The following is a 22,502-nucleotide window of genomic DNA, read 5'->3' as shown; positions in this document are numbered from 1 at the left end:
CCTTCAATTGTTCTCTGAACAATTGGTTTTTATTTTTTTCCTTCCGCATAATTTTGATATTGCGACAAATGTTTGTTTCGCAATATGTCGCTTAGATATTTCTCATATTGTATCGTACAGTTTATGCGCTTTTACATTTAACCCTGCTAAGCCGAACACTTTTCTTTGTAAGAGTTATCTCCCTATTCACTGTTTATCATGTGTGTGCATCTCCTTCGTAACAAAAAAAGATATTGACAAAATTCTTTTTACAAATTGTTCGTTACATCCTCAGGAAATTTTGACTAATTTGGATCGAAGCGATTCGATGAAATTTTATAGGAGATATCTATCTTTATGGAATAAATTTGTCGGTATGTTTTTTTAACTCATAAACCGTTAACCGTATAACCCTGGAATGTTTTTATTTGAGTCCCCTGATTCCTAACTTAGAAAAATAGGTCAAGGTCATATTTTAGATTTTCATATGTCTTTGATTTCCCTATAACTTTTGAACGGTTATAGATACAAAAAAACTAAGCAGTGAAAAATGCTTGGTACTTCAAGGGGCAACTTTTTTTACAATATGACTATATTGATTTTACCATCATGTAAGGGACATAACTCCCATCGATGGTTTTTAAAAAGCCATTTTTAGGCAAAACTCTTAAACAAAAGGTCCTTGACCCATAGGGTCTTTTGCAATGACCTTGTGGAGCAATGACCTTGACAAAGATTACAAGGTCAAAGGTCAAGGTCATCAAATTATGTGGTTTTGGCACTATTTAAACAGTTGTATGTGTGTTTGAATTTCAACCAACCAACCAACCAACCAACCAACCAACCAATCAATCAATGTTTCCGTTTCATGTGTTTGATACGGGATTCAAGGTCTCTTTTTTTCCGCTTGTTTTAATTGAGCCTATCAAACGTGTTTAACCAACAAGTTTAACCAATATATTTAACCAACGTGTTTAACCAACATGTTTAACCAACGTGTTTAACCAACCAACCAACCAACCAATCAATCAATCAATCAATGCATGTTTCCGTTTCATGTGCTAAATACGGGATCCAAGATGGTTTTTTTTTCGCTTGTTTAAATTTAGCCTATCTAACGTGTATAACCAGCCAACGTGTTTAACCAACATGTTTAACCAACATGTTTAACCAACCAACCAACCAACCAACCAATCTATCAATCAATGCATGTTTCCGTTTCATGTGTTAAATACGGGATCCAATTTTGAGCCTATCCAATGTGTTTAACCAATGTGTTTAACCAAGCAACCAACCAACCAACCAATCAATCAATCAATGCATGTTTCCGTTTCATGTGTTAAATACGGGATCCAAGATGTTTTTTTCGCTTGTTTAAATTGAGCCTATCCAACGTGTTTAACCAGCCAACGTGTATAACCAGTGTGTTTAAGCAACATATTTAAGCAACGTGTTTAACCAACCAACCAATCAATCAATCAATGCATGTTTCTGTTGCATGTGTTAAATACGGGATCTAAGATGGATTTTTTTTCGCTTGTTTAAATTGAGCCTATCCAACGTGTTTAACCAGCCAACGTGTTAAAACAACATGTTTAAGCTACGTGTTTAACCAACCAACCAACCAACCAATCAATTAATCAATGCATGTTTCCGTTTCATGTGTTAAATACGGGATCCAATATTATCTGCCTTTTATCCTTAAAAAATATAAATAAACCATAATTTATCGAATCAGTATGAAGAAACTATCAACATTTCTTAAACATGTTTAACCAATCAACAAAACAACCAACCAACCAACCAACATACCAATGAACACGGGATCAAGGGTCTCTTTTTTCCCCTTGCTTTTAATTAACCATATCCAACATGTTTAACCAACCAACGTGTTTAACCAACCAACATGTTTAACCTACCAACGTGTTTAATCAATATGTTAACCAACCAATCAATCAATTCATGTTTCCGTTTCATTTCTTTCATAAAGAATCCAAGGTCTCTTTTTTTTTGCTTGTTCTAATTGAGCCTATCCAACATGTTTAACCAATGTGTTTAACCAATATGTTTAACCAACGTGTTTAACCAACCAACCAACCAATCAATCACTTAATGTATGTTACCGTGTCATGCGTTTTATACGGGATGCAAGGTCTCTTGAGGTTTTTTTCCCCCTTGTTCTAAGCGACCCTATCAAACGTGTTTAATCAACCAACCAACAAACAAACCAACCAACCAAACAATCAATCAATGAACCAACTAATCAATCAATCAATATGTATGACTGTTTATTTATGACAGTATATTGAAGGAACAAACTCTCAATTATTCAAGAACATTTTTATTTTTATTATTGTTCTTACGTCTCTTCTGAAAAAAAAATCCACATGTTCTCTGAAACTACAAGTCCAATCGACCTGAAAATTTGCAGTCAGCAGGGCATACATGTACTGAAGGTTCATAAAAAAACTTTTTGCAGATATCTCTCAAGATTTTTCCTAGGAAAAAGAAATGGCAATGCCGTAAAAATCGCTTGCTAGGTCCGTAAATCTCAGTGAAAACCTACAATAAAATGTCCGCTCCTAGATTGAAATACTTATCTGTGTTACAAACAGGTGCTGAAAAATATACATTATCAGAAAATAATCCTTAAATGTCTTTAAAAGTTACACGGGATCAATTAAATCCTAAGCATGCACTGCTGGTGAACTGTGATCAAAATGTCAATTTCCTACAATGACACAAGAAATTACATTGTGTACATTCCATCTCTATACATGTTGTCTGTTCAAGGTCCCGACCTAAAAAGAAATTAAAAGACCAAGTTTTTCTTAATATAAACCCGCGTCACGTGATGTCTCCTCAATCTTGCGCGCACGCTGTATCTAAAATAAAAGAAAAACTTTCCAAACTAAACATGAAACTTCTCCGGTAACATAATAATATAGACCCCATACCAAAGCAAACAAACAAACAAATAAACAAATCCACCCCCTCCTTTTCCAAATCAATCAATAAAAAAAAAATCAATTATCCATTCATCAGAGGGGAAAGACTGCCTAACAATTGTTTTCAAAACAATTGCTTTATATTTCTAGACTAAAAATTGTTCTCTTATGCTAATAACTTCAGTTGCTGGAATTTATATTATTTAACCAGAAATGCAACAAGAAATTGAAGAAAAAACAATCATTAGTGAGCAATAATTCCTATCAGGCTGATATTCCTGGAAAACTCAACTACGTGACAAACTTGTAGATTGTGTCTTGCTGATATATTGCTCTGTTTGAAATTTTTCATTAGCTGCTAGTTTTAATCATAATTTACCAATAATACAAAGTTGTGTGGTCATTTAAGGAAATTATCTCCGTGAAAAGCGGCTTAAGGATTCGGGTATGTTTCCCTAGTGTACATGTTGTAGATCTGGTCTTGCTATACTCATGCAAGATGTAGTTAAAGCATCTAAGCTTATTGGTAAAAAAGAGGGTTTTTTTTAATAACTCTTGCAATTTAAATTTTCTGTGTATGCATTATATTTTACACTACTAAATGCAAAACACCAAATATTGGTTAACATCATTATGCAAAAACAACAAATGTATGAAGGCTGGTTACTTTTCTTTACATTCTCAACATTTCAGCCCTTGTTTAATCTTGTTTAATCTTGATTTTTAATAACAGATGATGAGATCATAGAAATAACTTGCTGTTTATCATTATGCTCCATTTAAGTCATGTTTGCCATATTAGTTGGCTGCTTAGAATATCGGAAACATTTTTTCACTTGATAGTTTATGAAAAATTGATCCAAGTTTGGTTTTATTTCGACCTGTATTTTCATAGAAGTTTATGTTAAAGTTAACCGAATTTCAGACGACGATTGCCTAGTCTTTAGTTGTATTTCCGCAGATTTTCTTTCATTGAATTGGTTTGTTGTATTTATTCTGCTTATTTTTAATCGTATTTTAGTTTTAGGTGTACAATGATAACTTGAACATGTTGAATATATCATTTGAATTAATATATTTTTGCAGCAATTCAGATGTTGTTGAACGAAGTCAATATGTTAAAATAAATACAAATGATCATAGTGCTATACGTCAGTAAATAGATATAGGAATATTCTATTAAAAAAGATAATGCAACTTGGTTTCCAACTCTGTGGAAATTCGAGGGTTGTGCATTACCGTCATGGCCCTGTTAGTACACGATATCATTACATTGTACGCTGTACGATTTCAATACATGGACAGGTACATTTACTAAATAAAATTCTTATAAAACATATAACATACAATGCTTGTATGATTTTAAGTAGATATCTTAAGGCTTAAGGTGGTACCTAACACTACAGGGAGATAACTCTGTAAAGTCAGCTAAACGTTTTAATTACATTGTGTTGTAAAAGGAATATTAAGCTTCTCAAGGATTAAAATTGGTGTTTGTTAAATTGCTATATAACCAGTGTAATTTTTCTGACAAAACGGTTGGTTCAAATTTTTCTTAATGTTTATGATTTTGTCAAAGGGTCAAAGTAAATACTTTGTCAAAATTGTATGAAAATTAAACGAGCCAAATTAATTTTACTGAAAGTGTTGGGTACCACCTTAACCATACAATTAAAGCAAGTGACATTTTAGAAGGTGAACAGTAAAGTGCATCCAGAACAAATGAAACTGTGAGCTACTGTTCACTGATGATACCTCCGCAGAAATATTTCGGTCAACCGGAAGTTGTTCATTGATGAAAACGCATCACACTGTATAGCTGACTTACATGAACCCTGAAACCAAATTTCAGAAATCCTTGTATTGTTGTTGCTCAGAAAAATTTGATGAAAATTTTCAATATGACTATCATGTGTAAAATGAAACAAGTGTTCAGCAAACAGGAAGTTGTTGAGTGATGAATCTGAAAACGCATTACACGGTATAGTTGACTACATAAACCCTGAAACCAAGTTTTAGAAATCCTTGTATGTGTATTGTAGTTCCTCAGAAAAATGTGACGATACTTTCAACTTGGCTATCATGGGTAGCATGATACAGGTATTCGGTAAACAGAAAGTTGTTGAGTGATGAATCTGAAAACACATCACACGGTAAATCTGACTTATATAAAACCGGAATCCAAATTTCAGAAATACTTATATTGTAGTCCTTCATACAAATGTGACAAATATTTCAACTTTGCTATCATGTATAAAGTGATAGACGTGTTCGGAAGACATGAATTTGTTGAGTGATGAATATATAAACGCATAATTGACTTATTTAACCCTAAAACCAAATTTCAGAAATCCTTGTCATGCAGTTCCTGAGAAAGATGAGACGAAAACATTCATGGAACGGATAGACTGACAGATAGATGGATGGGTGGACAGACGGACGGACGGACGGACGGACAGACAGAGGTAAAACAGTAAATCTTTTGAAAGCGGGGGTATAACAGGGTAGGAATTTGAAACGCATATGTTAAGGAGACGTTGAGCATTATCCGTAAAAAGACGAAGATTACAAAATAAAAAGGTATATTTAAATTTATCTATTCACTAGTATATCATTTTTCTGATTTTCGATTTTAACTCGGTCATGGAGGAATGAAACTATGCGACAAATGAGAAAATCGACGTTTTCAGTTAGAAAATTACCAAGACGAGGTTGATTTCTGTTGTTAAAACTTTGAATACACTGACAACCTTCAGGAATAATAACAGAAAGTTCAAATTTTGTATGTTTTCCCAAAATTTTATTCCGTAAGAAAATGCCATTATAATATTTAAATATACCTTTTGATGACAAAACATTGTGAAACGATTTGAAGAAAAAATAGACCAAGAAATGCAATTTGTATAAAATCAACAGAAACCATTCTATCCGAGCTTTAAAATGCATTGTTCTAACTAAAGCGCCATAACCGTTTCACATATGATATCGGATATGTTCCTTATGTCGTAACTACAATCCACTTCCCTTTTCACGAATTAGACCTACCGAATAAGACTATTTACCGGATTTGTAATAACATAAGCAACACGACACGTGCCACTTGTTGAGCAGGAACTGCTTACCCTTTCGGAGCACTTGAGATTTCCCCCAGTTTTGGTGGGGTTTGTGTTGCTTAGTCTTTAGTTTTCTATGTTGTGTCTTGTATACTATTATTAATTGTCTGCAGATTACGAAAAAATTGAAATAGCAAATTATGTCGTTTAACAAATATTACTATCGTTGATCGCTTCAATATATTAATTCTTGTCACTCAATGAAGATTTCCTTGTTTGATATTCTTCTCACCTTGTTTGGCTAGAACTAATACAGTGAGACTCAAATGGGTACTACACGTCTGTTATTTGATAGTAAAAAAAATGGAAAGAGAAAAATAAGGAAGGCAATGCGAACATTAATGTGTTTTGCAGATCTTCTTGCTATTGGTAAAAAACAAAAATTAAATAAAATCATGAAATCATGAAATCATCCAAAAAAGATATAAATAGAATATATAAAAGCGTTTTAAGGTCAGGTTTACTTAAATTATTAATTTTATATTATCAACATATAAAATATACAAAAGTATAGAGTGAGCGAGGACTTTCTATCCATTTGCAATGCTATCATTAACTCTTATGCCTTACATTGTATGGATTGTTCGTTAAAATGTTCCGGAAATAAGGCCGTGTTCACACCAAACGCCGTGTAGAGTAAACATGTTTACAATTAGTTTAGTGTAGTATACACTGGTTTCACATTACATTTGTTCACATCTATACACCTTGTTTAGCTACCTGTACATAAGATTTGTTCCCACTTTTAAACTATATGTCATTTAAATGTTCATCACGTAGAACTGAATTCAAAATTTTTGGACAATTTTTCTAGCGGTAAGGGAACAACCGTTTCTCTTCAAAAGGGGGTGGGGTGGAAATGGAAATATTCCGTTCCCCAATTTGATAAAAAAAAGTGGTCATACAAATGATAAAAAAAATTATTCTGAATCAAGAGTTTCCCCATACATTATAGTGTTAAATATTGAAAAAAAAAAGTATTTGATCACCAGCATCGAAAAAAAAGGAATAAAAACGTATGCGCGAAAAAAAATCTGACTCAGATAAAAAAAAATAACCCTCCTCCTTTTTTTAAGTTAAGTGGTTGCTACTTTATGAAAGCAATTTTTATTATTTGTAGTAGTTTGATTATACTAGAGATGTCTCGATTACGCGTTAGAAAACGTTAGCTGCAGCAGCGTGCCTACAGCCGAAAAAAAAAGGATTGAGATATTAGGGATCACTACATTTTTATCTTTTCTGTTTGTTTCAAATAGTATTTCTTCTCCAAGTAGTATTTGGTAAAGGAATAGGGTAACTTTTTTTTTAATTTATTTTAAGTGTTATTTAAAGGATCTGAGATACTAGACAAACATCTCATTTACCTCACACTTTTTTTAGTCATGCATCAATGCGTGAATCGTTGTTTGAGTAAAGACCAGTGGCGAATATTTATATGTACGTCAAGTCGATTCGGGAAGACCTTTTCAAATGAATTAGGCAGCAACTATTCACTTCATTTTTTTGGGGAGGGGAAAGGGGAGCGGGGGGGGGGGTAGGGGGCGTGGGATATTGATTTTTTTCAGGACAAATTTTGGTGACAAGTCGAAATCAATTTTAGCATTTTATATAGTGGCAGCTGAGGGTGAAACAAACAAAAAAATTTCAGGGCCAAAAACTGGAAACATTTTTGGTTTCCAAAACAAAGTCCGTAGCTCACCACCCCCACCCCTTTGCCTTTATGTTTTATACTCAACTATAATACCCCCCCCCCCCCCCCCCGAAAATCAATTGGTTGCTGCCTTATGGCTTCGGCAATGATGCTGCTTTGAGTCTTGATAAAGAACGTTATTTTTTTTAACAAAAAAAAATCTGTAAAATTCAGACAATAATTTCTGTATAAAAGAACTATATACGTCTAATAATTATCAAAAATATGAATTTTACTCAAAAATAGTTTCCTCCTTAAATGTATACACGGTAAAACCAATTTTCTAAATGCCTAGTTTTGTGTACACTTAACCTACACAAAGCCGACATTGACTATCGACTGTGTGTAGATAAAACATGATTTAAACTACATGTAAACATTGAGTTTTATCAATGGGAACGCATTTGTGTTTAGTTTACGTGTGAGTTACACTAACACAACACCGAATTTAGGTCAATGTGAACACGGCCTAAGCCAGACTGAAAAACTATTACAGCGTGCTTTGATTAATAACTGTATATAAAGTTGGTTTCTTTTAAATATTGTCCATTACTTGATTTAACTGTAGCTTGGATTTTCAAATACATGCATATACTGCGGCTAAATGTAAACTATTCGTACCAAAATGAAGTAGTGAAATTTTGTTCTGTAAATAGTCTGTCATGCTTAGAGAAAACTTTTCAAGAATTTATTGTTAGCTCAAGGATTAAGAAGCCACGTTAAAGTCTGATTATGTTGAAATAACACGTAAAGAGTTGATGCTTTTGATTCTGAGGCCTTGATTAGTTTCTATAAAGAACGCTTCCTTCAACACAAAAGACTGAAAGTAAAGGTTGTACAAAAATTTGAATATTTGAGAAGGTATATGAGTAAAGTTCATTTAAACTGCTGTTAGCAATTTCTCTGTTATGAATAAAGTATTTTACATGTAAGGCTCAGTTAAGATAAATTTGTGTCTATAAAGAAGTTTCAAATACCTGTTCGAAGAGGACTGTATCCTTTTCTGTCTTCAGTTGACCTTGATACATGATCTCTTTTTACTACAAAACATTTTAAATCTCCAATCTAATATGCTAATCAAGAGTTATCAATGGTTGTTCTTTAAAAAAAATAAGATGACCAGTACCATGTTTATTTATAATATGATTAATATCAATCGAAATTCTCAATCTAGTTAAAATTACCAAAAAGATGCAATACGTGTTCTTATTTATGAAGTGCCTATTGATATTTTCATTTTTAAACCGTTTTGTTGTATAAATAAAACTATTGTGAGCTTATATTGAAATCATATTGTTTTTAAATGGACAATATTTCTTGTTCAAAATAAGTTTCCATGGAAAATCAGATTCAAAATATTGTTCAATTGTTACTTACCAGTTTGAAACAAAACAGGTATCTTATAAACAACAAAATATTTTTAAGGTAGCATTACGATTAACCTGTCGACATACTTCGTCTTACTTTAGTTATACTAGAATAATTTCATCAGTGGTTGTGTGTTGCCTTGGTTTGTTGTTCTTAATCGATATACTAAATCGAACCTAGGTTTTGTATTGTCGCCTTATTGAAATGTATGTATTTTGTATCTATATGTTTCTTTTTTCATCTAATTTCAATCTTACCGAAATTAGAAAACTATGCAAATGATTAAATTATGGTACTTTCCCCATGTATGTAGGATCTCTAATGCTTAGAATTCCGTATATTTTTTTCATTTTTTATTAATTTTTTTAAACAATTTTAGTTTAAATTCATCTTATACCCGTGTTTTACTCAAGTTCATTACGCCGTGTTTTTATGGAACTATGAACTTATAAAAAAAAAAACAGGGAGTTTGCTATGGGCATCATTGGCCCGAAAGCTGTTTCATAATATTTGAATATGTTGTATACTTACAGGGACATTTTAACACAGACCTGTGAGAAGGGCCCTCATTGGCTTGCCTCGGTAAAGCTGTTTCCGCTGTTAATAAGTTTACAAACTATTTATAGTCACAATAAACATACATAACCAAACTTTGCTCCTCGAGATTATTTATACACATTCTTCTAGACAGTAAGCTTAATTTTTGTTATAATATTTATTTGCTTTATCAATATTTTATTCCAAATGAAAGCAGTTCATTATATGTATACAGATGTTCAAAATCAGAGATAATATTGTTATGTTAATGAATAAGAATACGAATTTAAATTGAATCCAATTAAAAGGACCGTTTCCGACATGTACATAACTATATATATATATGATATAGTATTAATTAATATGCAGTAATTCTAATGATATATTACATTAATGAGTCTAGTGCAATTGATAGTCTAATACCGTTCAACACTTCTGGACAAATTTTTCATAGAACAGTTTTTGCAGTTTAATTCGATTTAAACGTACAACCTGCTTACTGGTTTTGAAATCTAAACCAAAAAAAGAGATATGGACACCATGTATCTAGAACAGTGTTTACAAGCTTGTTTTATGTATTTTGTATGATTAACTTCTTTTGTTACGGTATTTATTTTTAATGTTGTTTTTTTTATTCTTATTTTATACCACGTCAAATGTATATTTCGTTCGTCGTATTTCCTGAGTGTTGTGACAGCTGGACAAAATAAAAATTATTAAAGTAACACAATACACACATGGAAATTGACAAACAAAATGGTACAGAACTAACGTTGTTGTTACAATACAATTTTCAAATATAGTATGATAAACATTGTAAGCGTAACACATGAGTGGAATATTTTTTTAGTTACAGTGACAATGCAAGCAAACACATAATTAGAATATTATTTTTTGTCGGAAGTTCGACGTGCAAGACCACGTTTTTGACATCAACATACAATAAACACCCAAATAATATGATTCATCTGCAACTACTATCTCTAAAAGATCGCTGAACCAACAACAGACTTATCATCTTCTTCAACAGCATACACGGTCAAGCCCACTTATAATTTTGTGTACTATGATCAACTGAAAAAAACATCAAGGACAACTTACAACATGCATTATGGCCATCCTTTCTGAGACTGCATATAAAATCAGACACATTAAAATTCTGGAACCTACTACCACCGGATATTTCCTCCAATACTTCAAACAGCAGAAGAACAAGCTAAACTTTTCAGTGATTTTCCGATGGTGAATAAATTGACTCATGCACGGTGTAGTAATATCCTAGAATGATTTACCGTATACCTTTCTAGATCAAACGACAAAGCAACGACACCTTCGAAATAAAAGATTTAGATTATGACAATATAGCATGCATAAGAATTAATGAGAATCCCAAAGCTGATGGTAACTTAATCGAAATGGCACAACAAATGAAACTATTATATTGTTTACTTTTTTGTCTGTTTTTCCTTTAAATTTTGGAATCTCATTTAAATTTGCTAGTAACGTAACACAGTTATATCAAAATAGAATTGAAATTAGTACAGAGAATGCGCCAAAGAGACAACAACCCAACAAAATGATCAAGTAGCAACCCATCGCCACAAATGGGTCCTCAACACAGCGAGAAAATTCTGCACCCAGAGGCTTACTTATAACAATTATGTATACTAGTTAAAAACATGCATGTGGTTATTGAACCTTACATATTTACAAAATCTTCTAAAAAAAATTGAGAGACCGAAATGGTTGAGGTTTTCAACTAGTTCAAAAAAGAGCAATATCTACATGTGTATATATATATAAATTTGATTCATTAAATTCTGCGGGATTGCAATGACTTATTTAGTGAAATGTATTGAAATGTTCTTCTTTTTTAATTAGTATATAGCATCTGATAGGTTCATTTATATATGATATGTTATAAATTGGTGAACATTTTAAAGGAATGAGCTTTATTAAATTTCATTTCAGCCTGTGTATATACACTATTTATAGTTGTATCTCAAAGCTTTATCCATGCATGTATGCTATGCATATGCTCATTTGAAACAACATATAATGTATTAAAAATAATATTTGCATCAAACATAGATGCATGTCTGTTCAAAGCTGTCTCACTTTTTCAAGTTCATCAGAATCACATGTATTTACGCATAAGGTTTTGCTACACATTAACCTTTTAATATTCAAACATGTTGTGAAAAGATTTAACTGGTAGTCAAAGAATTTTTCGTCGTTCGCTTACTTAAAATCCTTTTTACAGGTTTACGAAAAAACAAAATTTAAAAATCGCTCGCCAGCCAAAACTCAATATCAAAACAAAAAGAAAAAGAAAAAAAAATCGCTCGATTCCCTTTTTCAAAGGATAGAGTCCCGAGAACAAGATATTAATTTGGTGTGGCCTTAGTTTTGAACTTTCCGACTTTATCGATTTTCCTATTTTATAAAATTGTATCTTGTTGAAAGCAGAATATTCTATGATATTATTTTTACTGTAAGTGTACATCGTCCATCTAAAGCAATGTTGTTGTTTTTTGTTATTTGCTTGATATTTGTTTAATGGTCTTCTGTTATAAGCGAAATAATTTGCATTAAAATACTAAACCAAATATAGAGCATGGTATTTAACCGTTTAACGTCGAAATGTTCAATTAAGTATTCAAGAAAGTAAACACTTTTCCAGATAAAAGATAGGTAAACAAGGCTTCATCTACCGGTAAAGAGCATGATACATGATAAAGCTATATTCACTGACATTGGTGTCAGACACAAACAGAACAAACACCCACTGTAAATATGAGCCATACTTACAGGTTAATGTTTCCTGAGAAGCTGGAGCAGTGGTCGCAGTTGGAACCGGTTGTCCTTCTATTGCCACTAAACGTGCTAAAAATAAGCATACACAACGTTTGTTAAAGTATACAGAAAAAATACAAATTTAACCATACATTTACCGGCAATATTAATAATACATTAATCTTTCGCAAAATACTTACTTCCGTTACGTAAGAGATTAACTACATTTGTACGTGTGATATCTAAATATTTTTATTCAAAAAATAAGAACAGACTAATTCTTTGTAATATGAAATGTTATGAAGACAACAGACAATAATGAAATAAAACATTTGAACAATTAAGTTGTTTAATTCAGTACAATCTTTTGTAAACAAGAAGCTGTTGTTGGAACATAAACTAGTAGCTCTAAAGAGCCTGTGTCGATCACCTTGGTCTATGTGCATATTAAAAAAAGGACACAGATGGATTCATGACAAAATTGTGTTTTGGTGATGGTAATGTGTTTGTAGATCTTACTTTACAGAACATTCTTGCTGCTTACAATTATCTCTATCTTTAATGAACTTGGCTCAGTAGTTACAGTGGAAATTATTTTGTAAACATTTCCAAACAAATTATGAATATTATTGAAAATTGACTATAAAGGGCAATAACTCCTTAAAGGGACAATTGCGCAGTTTGATCATGTAAACTTAACTGTAGGTCTTACTTTGCTGTACATTATTGCTGTTTACAGTTAATCTCTATCTATAAATATATTCAATATAATAACCAAAAGCTGCAAAATATTCTACAAATGACCAATTCAGGGGCAGCAACCTAAAAATGGGTTGCTCGATTGATCCGAACATTTCAGGGCAGATAGATCTTGCCCTAATGAACAATTTTAATCTCAACAGATTTGCTTTAAATGCTTTGGTTTCAGAGATATGAGACAAATATGCATGTTACCCTATGTACTATTTTTAGCCATGTTGGCCATCTTGGTTCGGGACAAGTTTGGTTAAATTTGTCTTAGTAGTTTAAGTGGAGAAGATTTTTGTAAAAGATAACAAAAAATTTACAAACAATTATTAAAAATGTACTTTAAAGGGCAATAACTCCTTAAAGGGTTCAACTGTTGATTTTGGTTATGTTGACTTATTTGTTGATCTTACTTTGCTGAACATTATTGTTATTACAGATTATCTCTATCTGAATAATATTCAAGATAATAACCAAATACGGCAAAATTTCATTTAAATTACCAATTCAGGGGCAGCAACCCAACAACAGGTTGTCCTATTCATCTGAATATTTCAGGACAGATAGATGACCTGATAAACAATTTTACCCCATGTCAAATTTGCTCTAAATGCTTTGGTTTCAGAGATATAAGCCAAAATCTACATTTTACCCCTATGTTCTATGTTTAGCCATGGCGGCCATCTTGGTTGATTTGCCGGGTCAACTGACGCATATTTTGAATAAGTAGCCCAAATGATTATTGTGAATAAGTTTAATAAAATTTGGCCTAGTAGTTTCAGAGAAAAGGATTTTTGTAAAAGTTTACGATGAATGACGACGACGACAACGACATACGGACGACGGATGACATGTTATGAGAAAAGTTCATTATGGGCCAAGTCGAAAACAAGTTCAACTGCCTTATTTGCTTTTTGGGGAAGTACTTTTACAATTAACGGTTATGTCAGAGTAAGGTTGAGCTTTTCTATAGAAATTGCTAAAAGACTATCACAACATTCAAGATTTCGTTTTAAAAGCTTATTTATAAGACGATTTAGATCCAATGATGAATATAATTTATTTGTTATTCCCTCCCTCGTCTATTCAACTCTTGTTTGTCAAAAAATGTGGATATTTGAAATAGTACTTTTTCTTCCACCCTTTCAACTTATCTATACCTGCGATATTGTAAACCATTGTTGATTCCATGAGTGATGTTATTAGTTAGAAAATGTTTGTGTGTAAGAACAATCATAATTGTTGACAACTTTGTTCCATGTGTATGGATTGTATAAATTATTTAATCACAAAAGACGTTCTTAATTTTATCGGGGTTTTTTTTTGCAGAGAATTGGATATTGCTTGTTAACGTTGTAATTTCCATATGTGGTACGTTTTGTTCTCCTTCTTATGTATCGAAAAAGTTAATAAAAAAAAAAAACAAAAAAAAAACAATAGCTATCACATTTTTGTATACTTGCCTTCAATAAAGAGAAAAAATATATAGAAGGATAAAATATGTTCTTTCATGACAAAATGTAAAACAAATTAAACAACAATTCAAACAACAAATCAAACAACAAATCAAACGACATGCGAATTATACTTTTTATTTAAATCAGCCTACTATACCGTAATAGCTTTGTTCATTGTCTCAAATTTGGTATTTCATCGAAAAAAAGGAAAGATTTCATTAAAAAGCAATTGTTCAGCGACAAATTTAAGGTATTGATAAGAAAATTCAAAGGCTAATGAAAAAAAAGATATTGTGGTGAACGTATATTTGTACGTGATCGTTTTCCGGTATTGAGATAAACCGCGATGTTTTGAATATAAAATTAAGTGATGAACGTAGTTTTGTCAATTTAAAACTATAATATTACAATGATCACGTTGAACTTTATGAGGTCCTATATTATTAAAACCTGAGAATGTTTTTTTAATTAGAAATGCATACTTTTAATAAATTCGCGAAAGGTCATTACGGGTTTTCAATAGAAAACCAGTGAATGTGTGTTCATTGTTGATTGAATATTATAAATATTGTATGATAAATTATCTGAATAACGGGGAATAGAGCGTGTTTTGACGTAAACCGTAACTTTGGAAAACAAACTCGGTAAGCAAACATTGAATGCCCAGTTGATCGGACGTTTTTCTGAGCCTTTTTCTAAATTGTGGATCCATTTAGATCGAATATGCAATTAGGGAAAGCTTGTTACAGTACGCAATATGTGTTCTTTTTTTTTATAGAGTTCCAGTAATTATTTTGTCATATAACTGTGAAATTCCTGACTGATATGTTTTGGAGTCTGTGTCAATGTGATTTAAAACCAGGGTGTTTCCACATTTATATTTGGCAACCTTTGGATATTCTATTGATATTTCAACTATTTTAGCGTATTTGACGCAAATTTATTTCATTATTTAACTGTTGTATTGAGATTGATTGTTATATTCTATGTTTTCATGAAAGTAATAATTATGATTTAGAAATGAAGAACTTTCTTAACTTTTTATTTGCATTTTGTATAGTTTAAACAAACCGCTCGCAAACGCATACATTCAAAATAATATTCTTACTCTGTAATTTGCTCACCGATTCAGAAAATACATCAATTCAGATTTATTTATAGTAAATCGTACATTATAATTAATATACTCTATGATACTTTTGCACAGGTTGTTTTTAGCAGTTAAATTATAAAACGGGTTTTTAAACGTACTACCCTCTGACAGTTATTTCGAAGAAGGAAAAACAGACTTTTTATATCTAGAATAGTTTTCAGCGGCTCTTTTTATATTTATTGTTTGATATACTTCTTTATTTATTTATTTTTTATGTTTCTTTATTGTTGTTTTAGTCTAACGTTTACCGACTATATCGATTTCACTATTATTCAAAATTGAATCCTGTTGGAAGCAGAATATTCCATATTATTTTTACTGTTAGTTCGCGTTGTCCATCTAAAGCAATATTTTTTTTCTGATATTAGTTTGGCATTTGCTTAATGGCCAACTGTTCTTAGCCAAATTATTTGCATTAAAATACTCAACCACATATAGAGCATGACATTAAACCATATAACGTATAAATGTTCAAACAAGTACTTAGTATTCAAGAATACAAACACTCTACAAGTAGTAGGAAAAACACTGTTTCATCATAATAGCAGTTAACCCACTAATACAAAACCAAGGATGTGGAAGAACTTTAAAAAGATATATTACGTAAACAGACCTTTAATGAATGACACATTTTGAAATGACTTGCATGCCATTACTAGAACCCGCTCGTGATCAGGTTTTTTCGACTCAGATTTCGCACAGTCAATATTCATGCAGAAGGGTCGCACGTTCACTCTGTATTAACGTTCTCCGGCATCGTCTACCAGTAAAGAGTATAATATAGCAAAATTCACTGACATTAATTGCCGTAAAACACAAAAAGAACAACCACCAAGGGAAAATATTCCATACTTACAGGTAGATATTTCCTCAGGATTTGTATCAGAGGGCACAGTTCGTGCCGGTTGTACATCTGCTTCTGATAAAACAAAATATATATATACACAACTATAATAAAAGTATACATAAAAATGACAAATTTCACCACACTTTTACCAGCCAAATTTATGACACATTAATCTCTAGCGAAATTCTAATTTCCGTTACAAAACAGATTACATAGGTGTTATATCTATGTCTTTGCAATTCACGGTATAGAGATTTCAAAACATCATCATCGATTACAAATATCTTTGGCATTATTGGTCGTCTTGGTACATTACAGAGTACTGTTATATCTTAAATATACAATAAAAGATGCGGTATGATTGCCAATTAGAAAACTCTCTACAAGAGACAAAATGACACAGAAATTAACAACTATAGGTCATCATCCGTATCTTTAACAATGAGCAAAGCCCCTACCAGACAGCCAGATATAAAAGGCCCCGAAATGACAATGTAAAACAATACAAACGAGAAAACTAAGAGCCTAATTTAAGCACAAAACATGAACGAAAAAACAAAAAATTTAACACATAAACAAACGACAACCACTGAATTACATGCTCCTGACTTGGGACAGGCACATATATACAGAATGTAGCGGGGTTAAACATGTTAGCGGGATTCCAACCCTGCCTCTAACCTGGGACAGTGGTGTGACTGTACAACATTAAAGACCATCACAATATTCAAGCAAACGTTAAAAAAACTTAATGATACGACGGTAGGCATCCAACTTTGTATAATATTCCTTTTTGTCCCCTCCCTCCTTTATTTAACTCTTATTTGTCAAAACATTCGAACTTGAACTTTTTTGCCAACCCTTTCATTTTATTTGTACCTGCGATATTGTTCACAATTGTTGTTTTCAAAAGTGATATTATTTTTATAGTATTTTTGTTTGTAAGAATATCAAATTGATTTGCAATTTTGTTCTAGGATTATATTCAAATAAGTGTAAAACCCTCAATCTCAAAATATTGTTGAAGTTTTGGGAGTTCTTAGTTTAACATTTTTTCGCAGCGAATTGGATATTGCTTCTGTTGTAATGTCCATATTTGGTACGTTTTGTTCTCCTTCTTCTCCTGTATCAATAGCTGTCACATATTTGTATACTTGACTTTAATAATGAGGTAAAATATATTGAAAGTAGAACATGTTCCTCCATGACAAAATGTAAAACAAATCAAATAACAAAGCAAACGCCATGTGAATTGCATTTGTTATTTGAATCAGTTCGTTATGTTTTTATATTTGAATTTCCTCATATATTAATCATTCCTTAAAGCTTACTATGCAATAATTGCTTTGTTGACTTGAAAACATGCGGATTTTTTTTTCTATTATGTCTGATTGACATGGTCCTGAGTTTATGACTCTTACGTTTTAAAATAAGATGCTTCCAGAAATTTTCTATAGTGTGGGTGGGATCCGATTCAGTTATAATTATTTCAAAAAGCCTGTCTCGAGTAGTCTTGACCTTCTAATTTAGTTTTAACTGGTCTGAATCAGCCCGTCTAACTAAATTAAATATTGATCTTACAAAATGCCATTTTTTTGGTAGTTTTGGTTCAATGCTGTGAAATTAAAGAATTTAATTCAGAGGTAAAAAGATTACCAAATAACCTGGTTTTTGTAAGAAAAATATATATTGGAGATAACTGTAGATTTTGATGAAAACCCAGATTCATTTGAAATTGTTATAAACAAATTTAAAGATGGCTATCTGAATTTAGTCCGAACTGAAAATTCTATCTTTTTTTACCTTGATTAATTAAACCCTTAATTTGACAGCAATATTCCATACAACATAACTAACCTGTATAGTTTTATGAAAATCTAAGTAAATTTGAAAAGAAATAAACTAAATAGGTGACTATCTGAATTCAGTCTAAACTGGAAATTCTAGCTTATTTTAGTGCCTATCAATTGAACCATCAAAAATGACAGTAATTTAACAGAATACAAAACAACCTGACATTCTATAAGATCATTATGATATAGAGATAGCTGTGTAATTTGATGAAAATTCAAGTTTATTTGAAAGCGAAAAAAAATTACGATTACAATCTAAATTTATTCCGAACTGCAATTTCTAGATTTTTTTACCTAGATTAATTGTATCCTTAAACATTTGATCACAGCAATACTCCAAACTACACAACGACCATTCAGTAAGATCAATATATAACTGAAATAGCTGTATAGTTTATAAAAATCCAACTTAATTGGAAAAAGGAAAAAAAACAAATTATAAGTTGACTATCTGAATTCAGTCCGCCTGAAAATTTAAGCTTTTTTTTACCTATTAATGTAATTCTTTAATTTCGCAGCAATGAACCAATCTATCAAAAAACCTGTTATTTTGAGGATCAATATAATTTAAATTCATAGCTAGATGGGCTGATTCAGACCAGTCAAGACAAATCGAGACTGGTCGAGACAGGTCGAGACAGGTCGAGTCTTGGTCAAGACCATTTCAGACTATAGCAAGATCGTTAGGTACTGAATCAGACTTTGTAAGTAAAATAGACACCAAAGTCGAGTACCATGAGTAAAATCTGTGCTCAACTTTACTGGTAGAGCACACAATATGGTCTTTGCAGACTCTGAGCAGTTTGTTGTGGCAGTAAAGGGAACAGTTTATTGTCGTTTCGTCGCCTTCCTTGTTCAATGGTTCTTGATTGGTATTGTTTATAATCAAGACTTTTCGTTATTAAATATTTTAAATAATTCTTACTTTGCTCATGTTGCAATAATTGTTTTCTTGTTTCCATTTTGCATCTCAAGATATGTTTAAAGATACAATGAACGTTGTAAAAGGTTTATTAAATACATAACATTGTCAAATACCTTTTATATTCAAACAAAGAACAGAAACAGTAATTCCAAACAGTAGTGCCACACTGCATAACATAGCGAGGTCTAGAATTTAAAACACATATAGATTTATATCATGTCATATTAAAAATCATGTAGCAATACATTTAAGATAATTAGTAATTATTGCATGATAAACAGTGAAATGTACATCCTTATTATCGATTGTTTCTGTCATTTGTGTTATTTATGACAAGCAAAAGCAAAACACATAATGTCAAACACGAATACAAAACCTATAATCAAAAATGAAGGTCGATCAATTACTTCTGTTTCTTTGGCATTTTACAAAGATACATCTGAAAACATTATATACAGACTGATTTTGCTTATATATTTTTTTGTTATTTCAACATTGATGATTTTGGTTCCCAAATTTGGTTTTAGATACAGTAGGCCTTTAACCAGGCCTTTCTGTGTATGGTACTGATCAAAAGTACCTTGGATCAGCGTCTCCTTGACTAGTTATCCATACAACAGTCCGGTCCTTCGTTTTTATCTTCAGTCACGTAGATATGTTCATCTGAACGTACCCGACTGTCTATTTCCATAGGAATAGACTTATCACTTTATCTACGTCCTCCAAGTACAAGTCAATTATGTCTAACAAATGAGTTGTAGGTTCATAATCATAAAGATCTTGCATCAGTTCTAAAAATGTTCTATAAACATCCAAATATTGTTTTCAATAAAATTAAGTTACAAATATTCTGGCTGATACACTTGAAATCTTCTTAGTTAGGAACAGTTATATGAAGAAAATCAAAAGGGTTTAACGCTTGTAGACCTCTCTTATACACAATTATCAATACGACATTTACGTAAGTTAAAATTGATTCTACGGACTCCATCACAAAATAGTTGACCATTACGGAATATGCATTTTACAGATGATAGTTGATATGTTCAAAATGTATTAACTACAACCCTAACCCCTTTTCCCAAATGTGACCTACCGAATTTGACTCATTTCCGGTTTGTAAAAACATGAGCAACGCGACGGTTGCCACATGTGGTGCATATTATGCTTACACTTTAGAATAACCTGAGATTACCCTCAGGTTTTGATGGGCTTTTCAGCCTTTTACTTTTCTGTGTTTTGTTTTGTGTGCCTCTTTTCGTCTGTTTGTCTTTTTCTTTGTTGGACATACTGTTATCGCTTTATTCTCGCTTTATTAGTGTGTATGTCCCAAAAGTGAAATTATACGAAAAGCTTCATAATTCATACGTAAACTCCGGTACAACGTTCTGATCTTTCTATTTTATGATTTCGCAGGTTTGTCCTTCCGAAAATGGAGTCGTCTTAAGATTTCTATCATGAGAAGCATCACATCAGTTATGTCAGTATATCAGTATATTTCATTATAAAAATGCAATAAAAAAATCAAACTTTCTATATTTGATTTGTCAACATTTTTCTTTGTTAATCTTCATCAGTAACTCCATATAAGGTGTTTTAGTCCTTTGTACAGGTAACCTGTTCCCAAAGGTATCAATTTAGTGAAACTTAAAAGCAATGACAACATGCAAAATTGAATTACAATTAATTATTACACTAAGTAACCTCGCCGCGATATAGCCTTTTTGTGCTAATGCGGCGTAAAGCAACCAACAATCAATCAATCGTAGAAGGAATTACTTGAATTAACTATTTTAGTATAAATACTATTTATATATTATTCAATGCCAAGCTAAAATAACTAGTAATTAAGTTTTGATTAAGAGCCAGACAAAGACATTCTGAGTTGAAACCAAAAAGCTTTTTTAATAAACATACTTTTCGAGCTGTTGTCTCTTGGGTTTGAAATCACGAACAATATGATTAACAACAAAACGGTCATCAGGAAAAACGACGCACCTTTACAAACTGAAAAATAAAATATACCATGTATATCCATTAATCCTCAAAACTATGTTTTTATTTTTAAATGTCATTGGTAGATAAACAGTTAAATTTGGAATAGGCTACACTAATTGCAGTGTAAACTGAATGATTCAATCCGGTTATTTCTATCGACAATTAGGTTATTACTATAATCAATATATTATTTTATTTTTCTGGTCCTAAACAATTTTTTTTTTAGATTCTGAAGTTATAAGATTCAAAAATTCCATTTAATGTCTTTATTTGTAAAAACAGGCCTTTTGAACAATTGCATACACCTACAGTTGACAACGACTATGACAGATTAAATGTAAGTTGTCGTCTTAAAAGTAGTAATGGTTTTTTATATATAGTTTTATATATAGTTGACAGTGTAGTAAATGAATTGAAAGGGCAAAAAATGTTGTTGTTTTTTTTAATGTATCACAATGATATTTTTCTTGATTTCAATTCTTAAGTCTTATTTTTGGTTTTGAGTATGAAAAAGAGTCTTGGTGGAGATTATAGAATAGACATACATGGACCAATACCTTGGAATCATGGCACAATAAATAGATAAAAAAAAAGAATAGAGAATACTGGGGTGCTTAAGTATGATAAAGAACACGGCAAAGAGAATAATTGCCAAAATAAAATACAGAATAGAGAATAATCAACGCAAGTGCTCCGACAGGCTAGGCTTACATTGTAACAGTTCAAGCATCTTACAACACACTAGACGTGTTTGCCGTGAAGAATGATTATACCCGGGAATGGAGAAAATATTTCTTAAATAAATGGACAAGTCTGATTTATTCGGGCCGATGAGACTTATTAAATTAAATTATTTTCAATATATATAAAACAAGTATAATGAAGATTTGTTGAGAAGCAACATCACATCTACAATGTTCACATGTGTGCTTCGGACACATCACGAACATGCAGATGGTCCCGTTGCAATCCCTATCCGTAATGTTGTTGATAGTAAAATTTGTTATGCCACTGTTTAACATATTGATAGTTTAATCATGATTTGATTAGTTGAGACTATCCCACGTGTCATTGAACAAATCTTCATATTC

General features: G+C 31.7%; 1 protein-coding gene across 1 annotated transcript in view; it reads right to left on the bottom strand.

Annotated features, from left to right (window-relative positions):
• LOC134683032 (uncharacterized) overlaps nt 1-22,502 on the bottom strand; it is a 32,975-nt gene that overhangs the window by 6,899 nt on the left and 3,574 nt on the right. Inside the window, exons 3-8 of the mRNA XM_063542051.1 lie at nt 21,331-21,420; nt 19,527-19,598; nt 16,645-16,707; nt 12,447-12,521; nt 9,630-9,695; nt 8,708-8,770 (exon numbers count right to left, since the gene is read on the bottom strand). Of these exons, the coding sequence (XP_063398121.1) occupies nt 8,708-8,770; nt 9,630-9,695; nt 12,447-12,521; nt 16,645-16,707; nt 19,527-19,598; nt 21,331-21,420 (429 nt within the window). The remainder of the gene's footprint in view (nt 1-8,707; nt 8,771-9,629; nt 9,696-12,446; nt 12,522-16,644; nt 16,708-19,526; nt 19,599-21,330; nt 21,421-22,502) is intronic.

This window comes from Mytilus trossulus, chromosome 9, assembly GCF_036588685.1.
Source record: "Mytilus trossulus isolate FHL-02 chromosome 9, PNRI_Mtr1.1.1.hap1, whole genome shotgun sequence".
NCBI lineage: Eukaryota > Metazoa > Mollusca > Bivalvia > Mytilida > Mytilidae > Mytilus > Mytilus trossulus.
The sequence above is the reverse complement of the archived record's forward strand: the minus strand, read 5'-3'. Positions and strand labels throughout refer to the sequence as shown.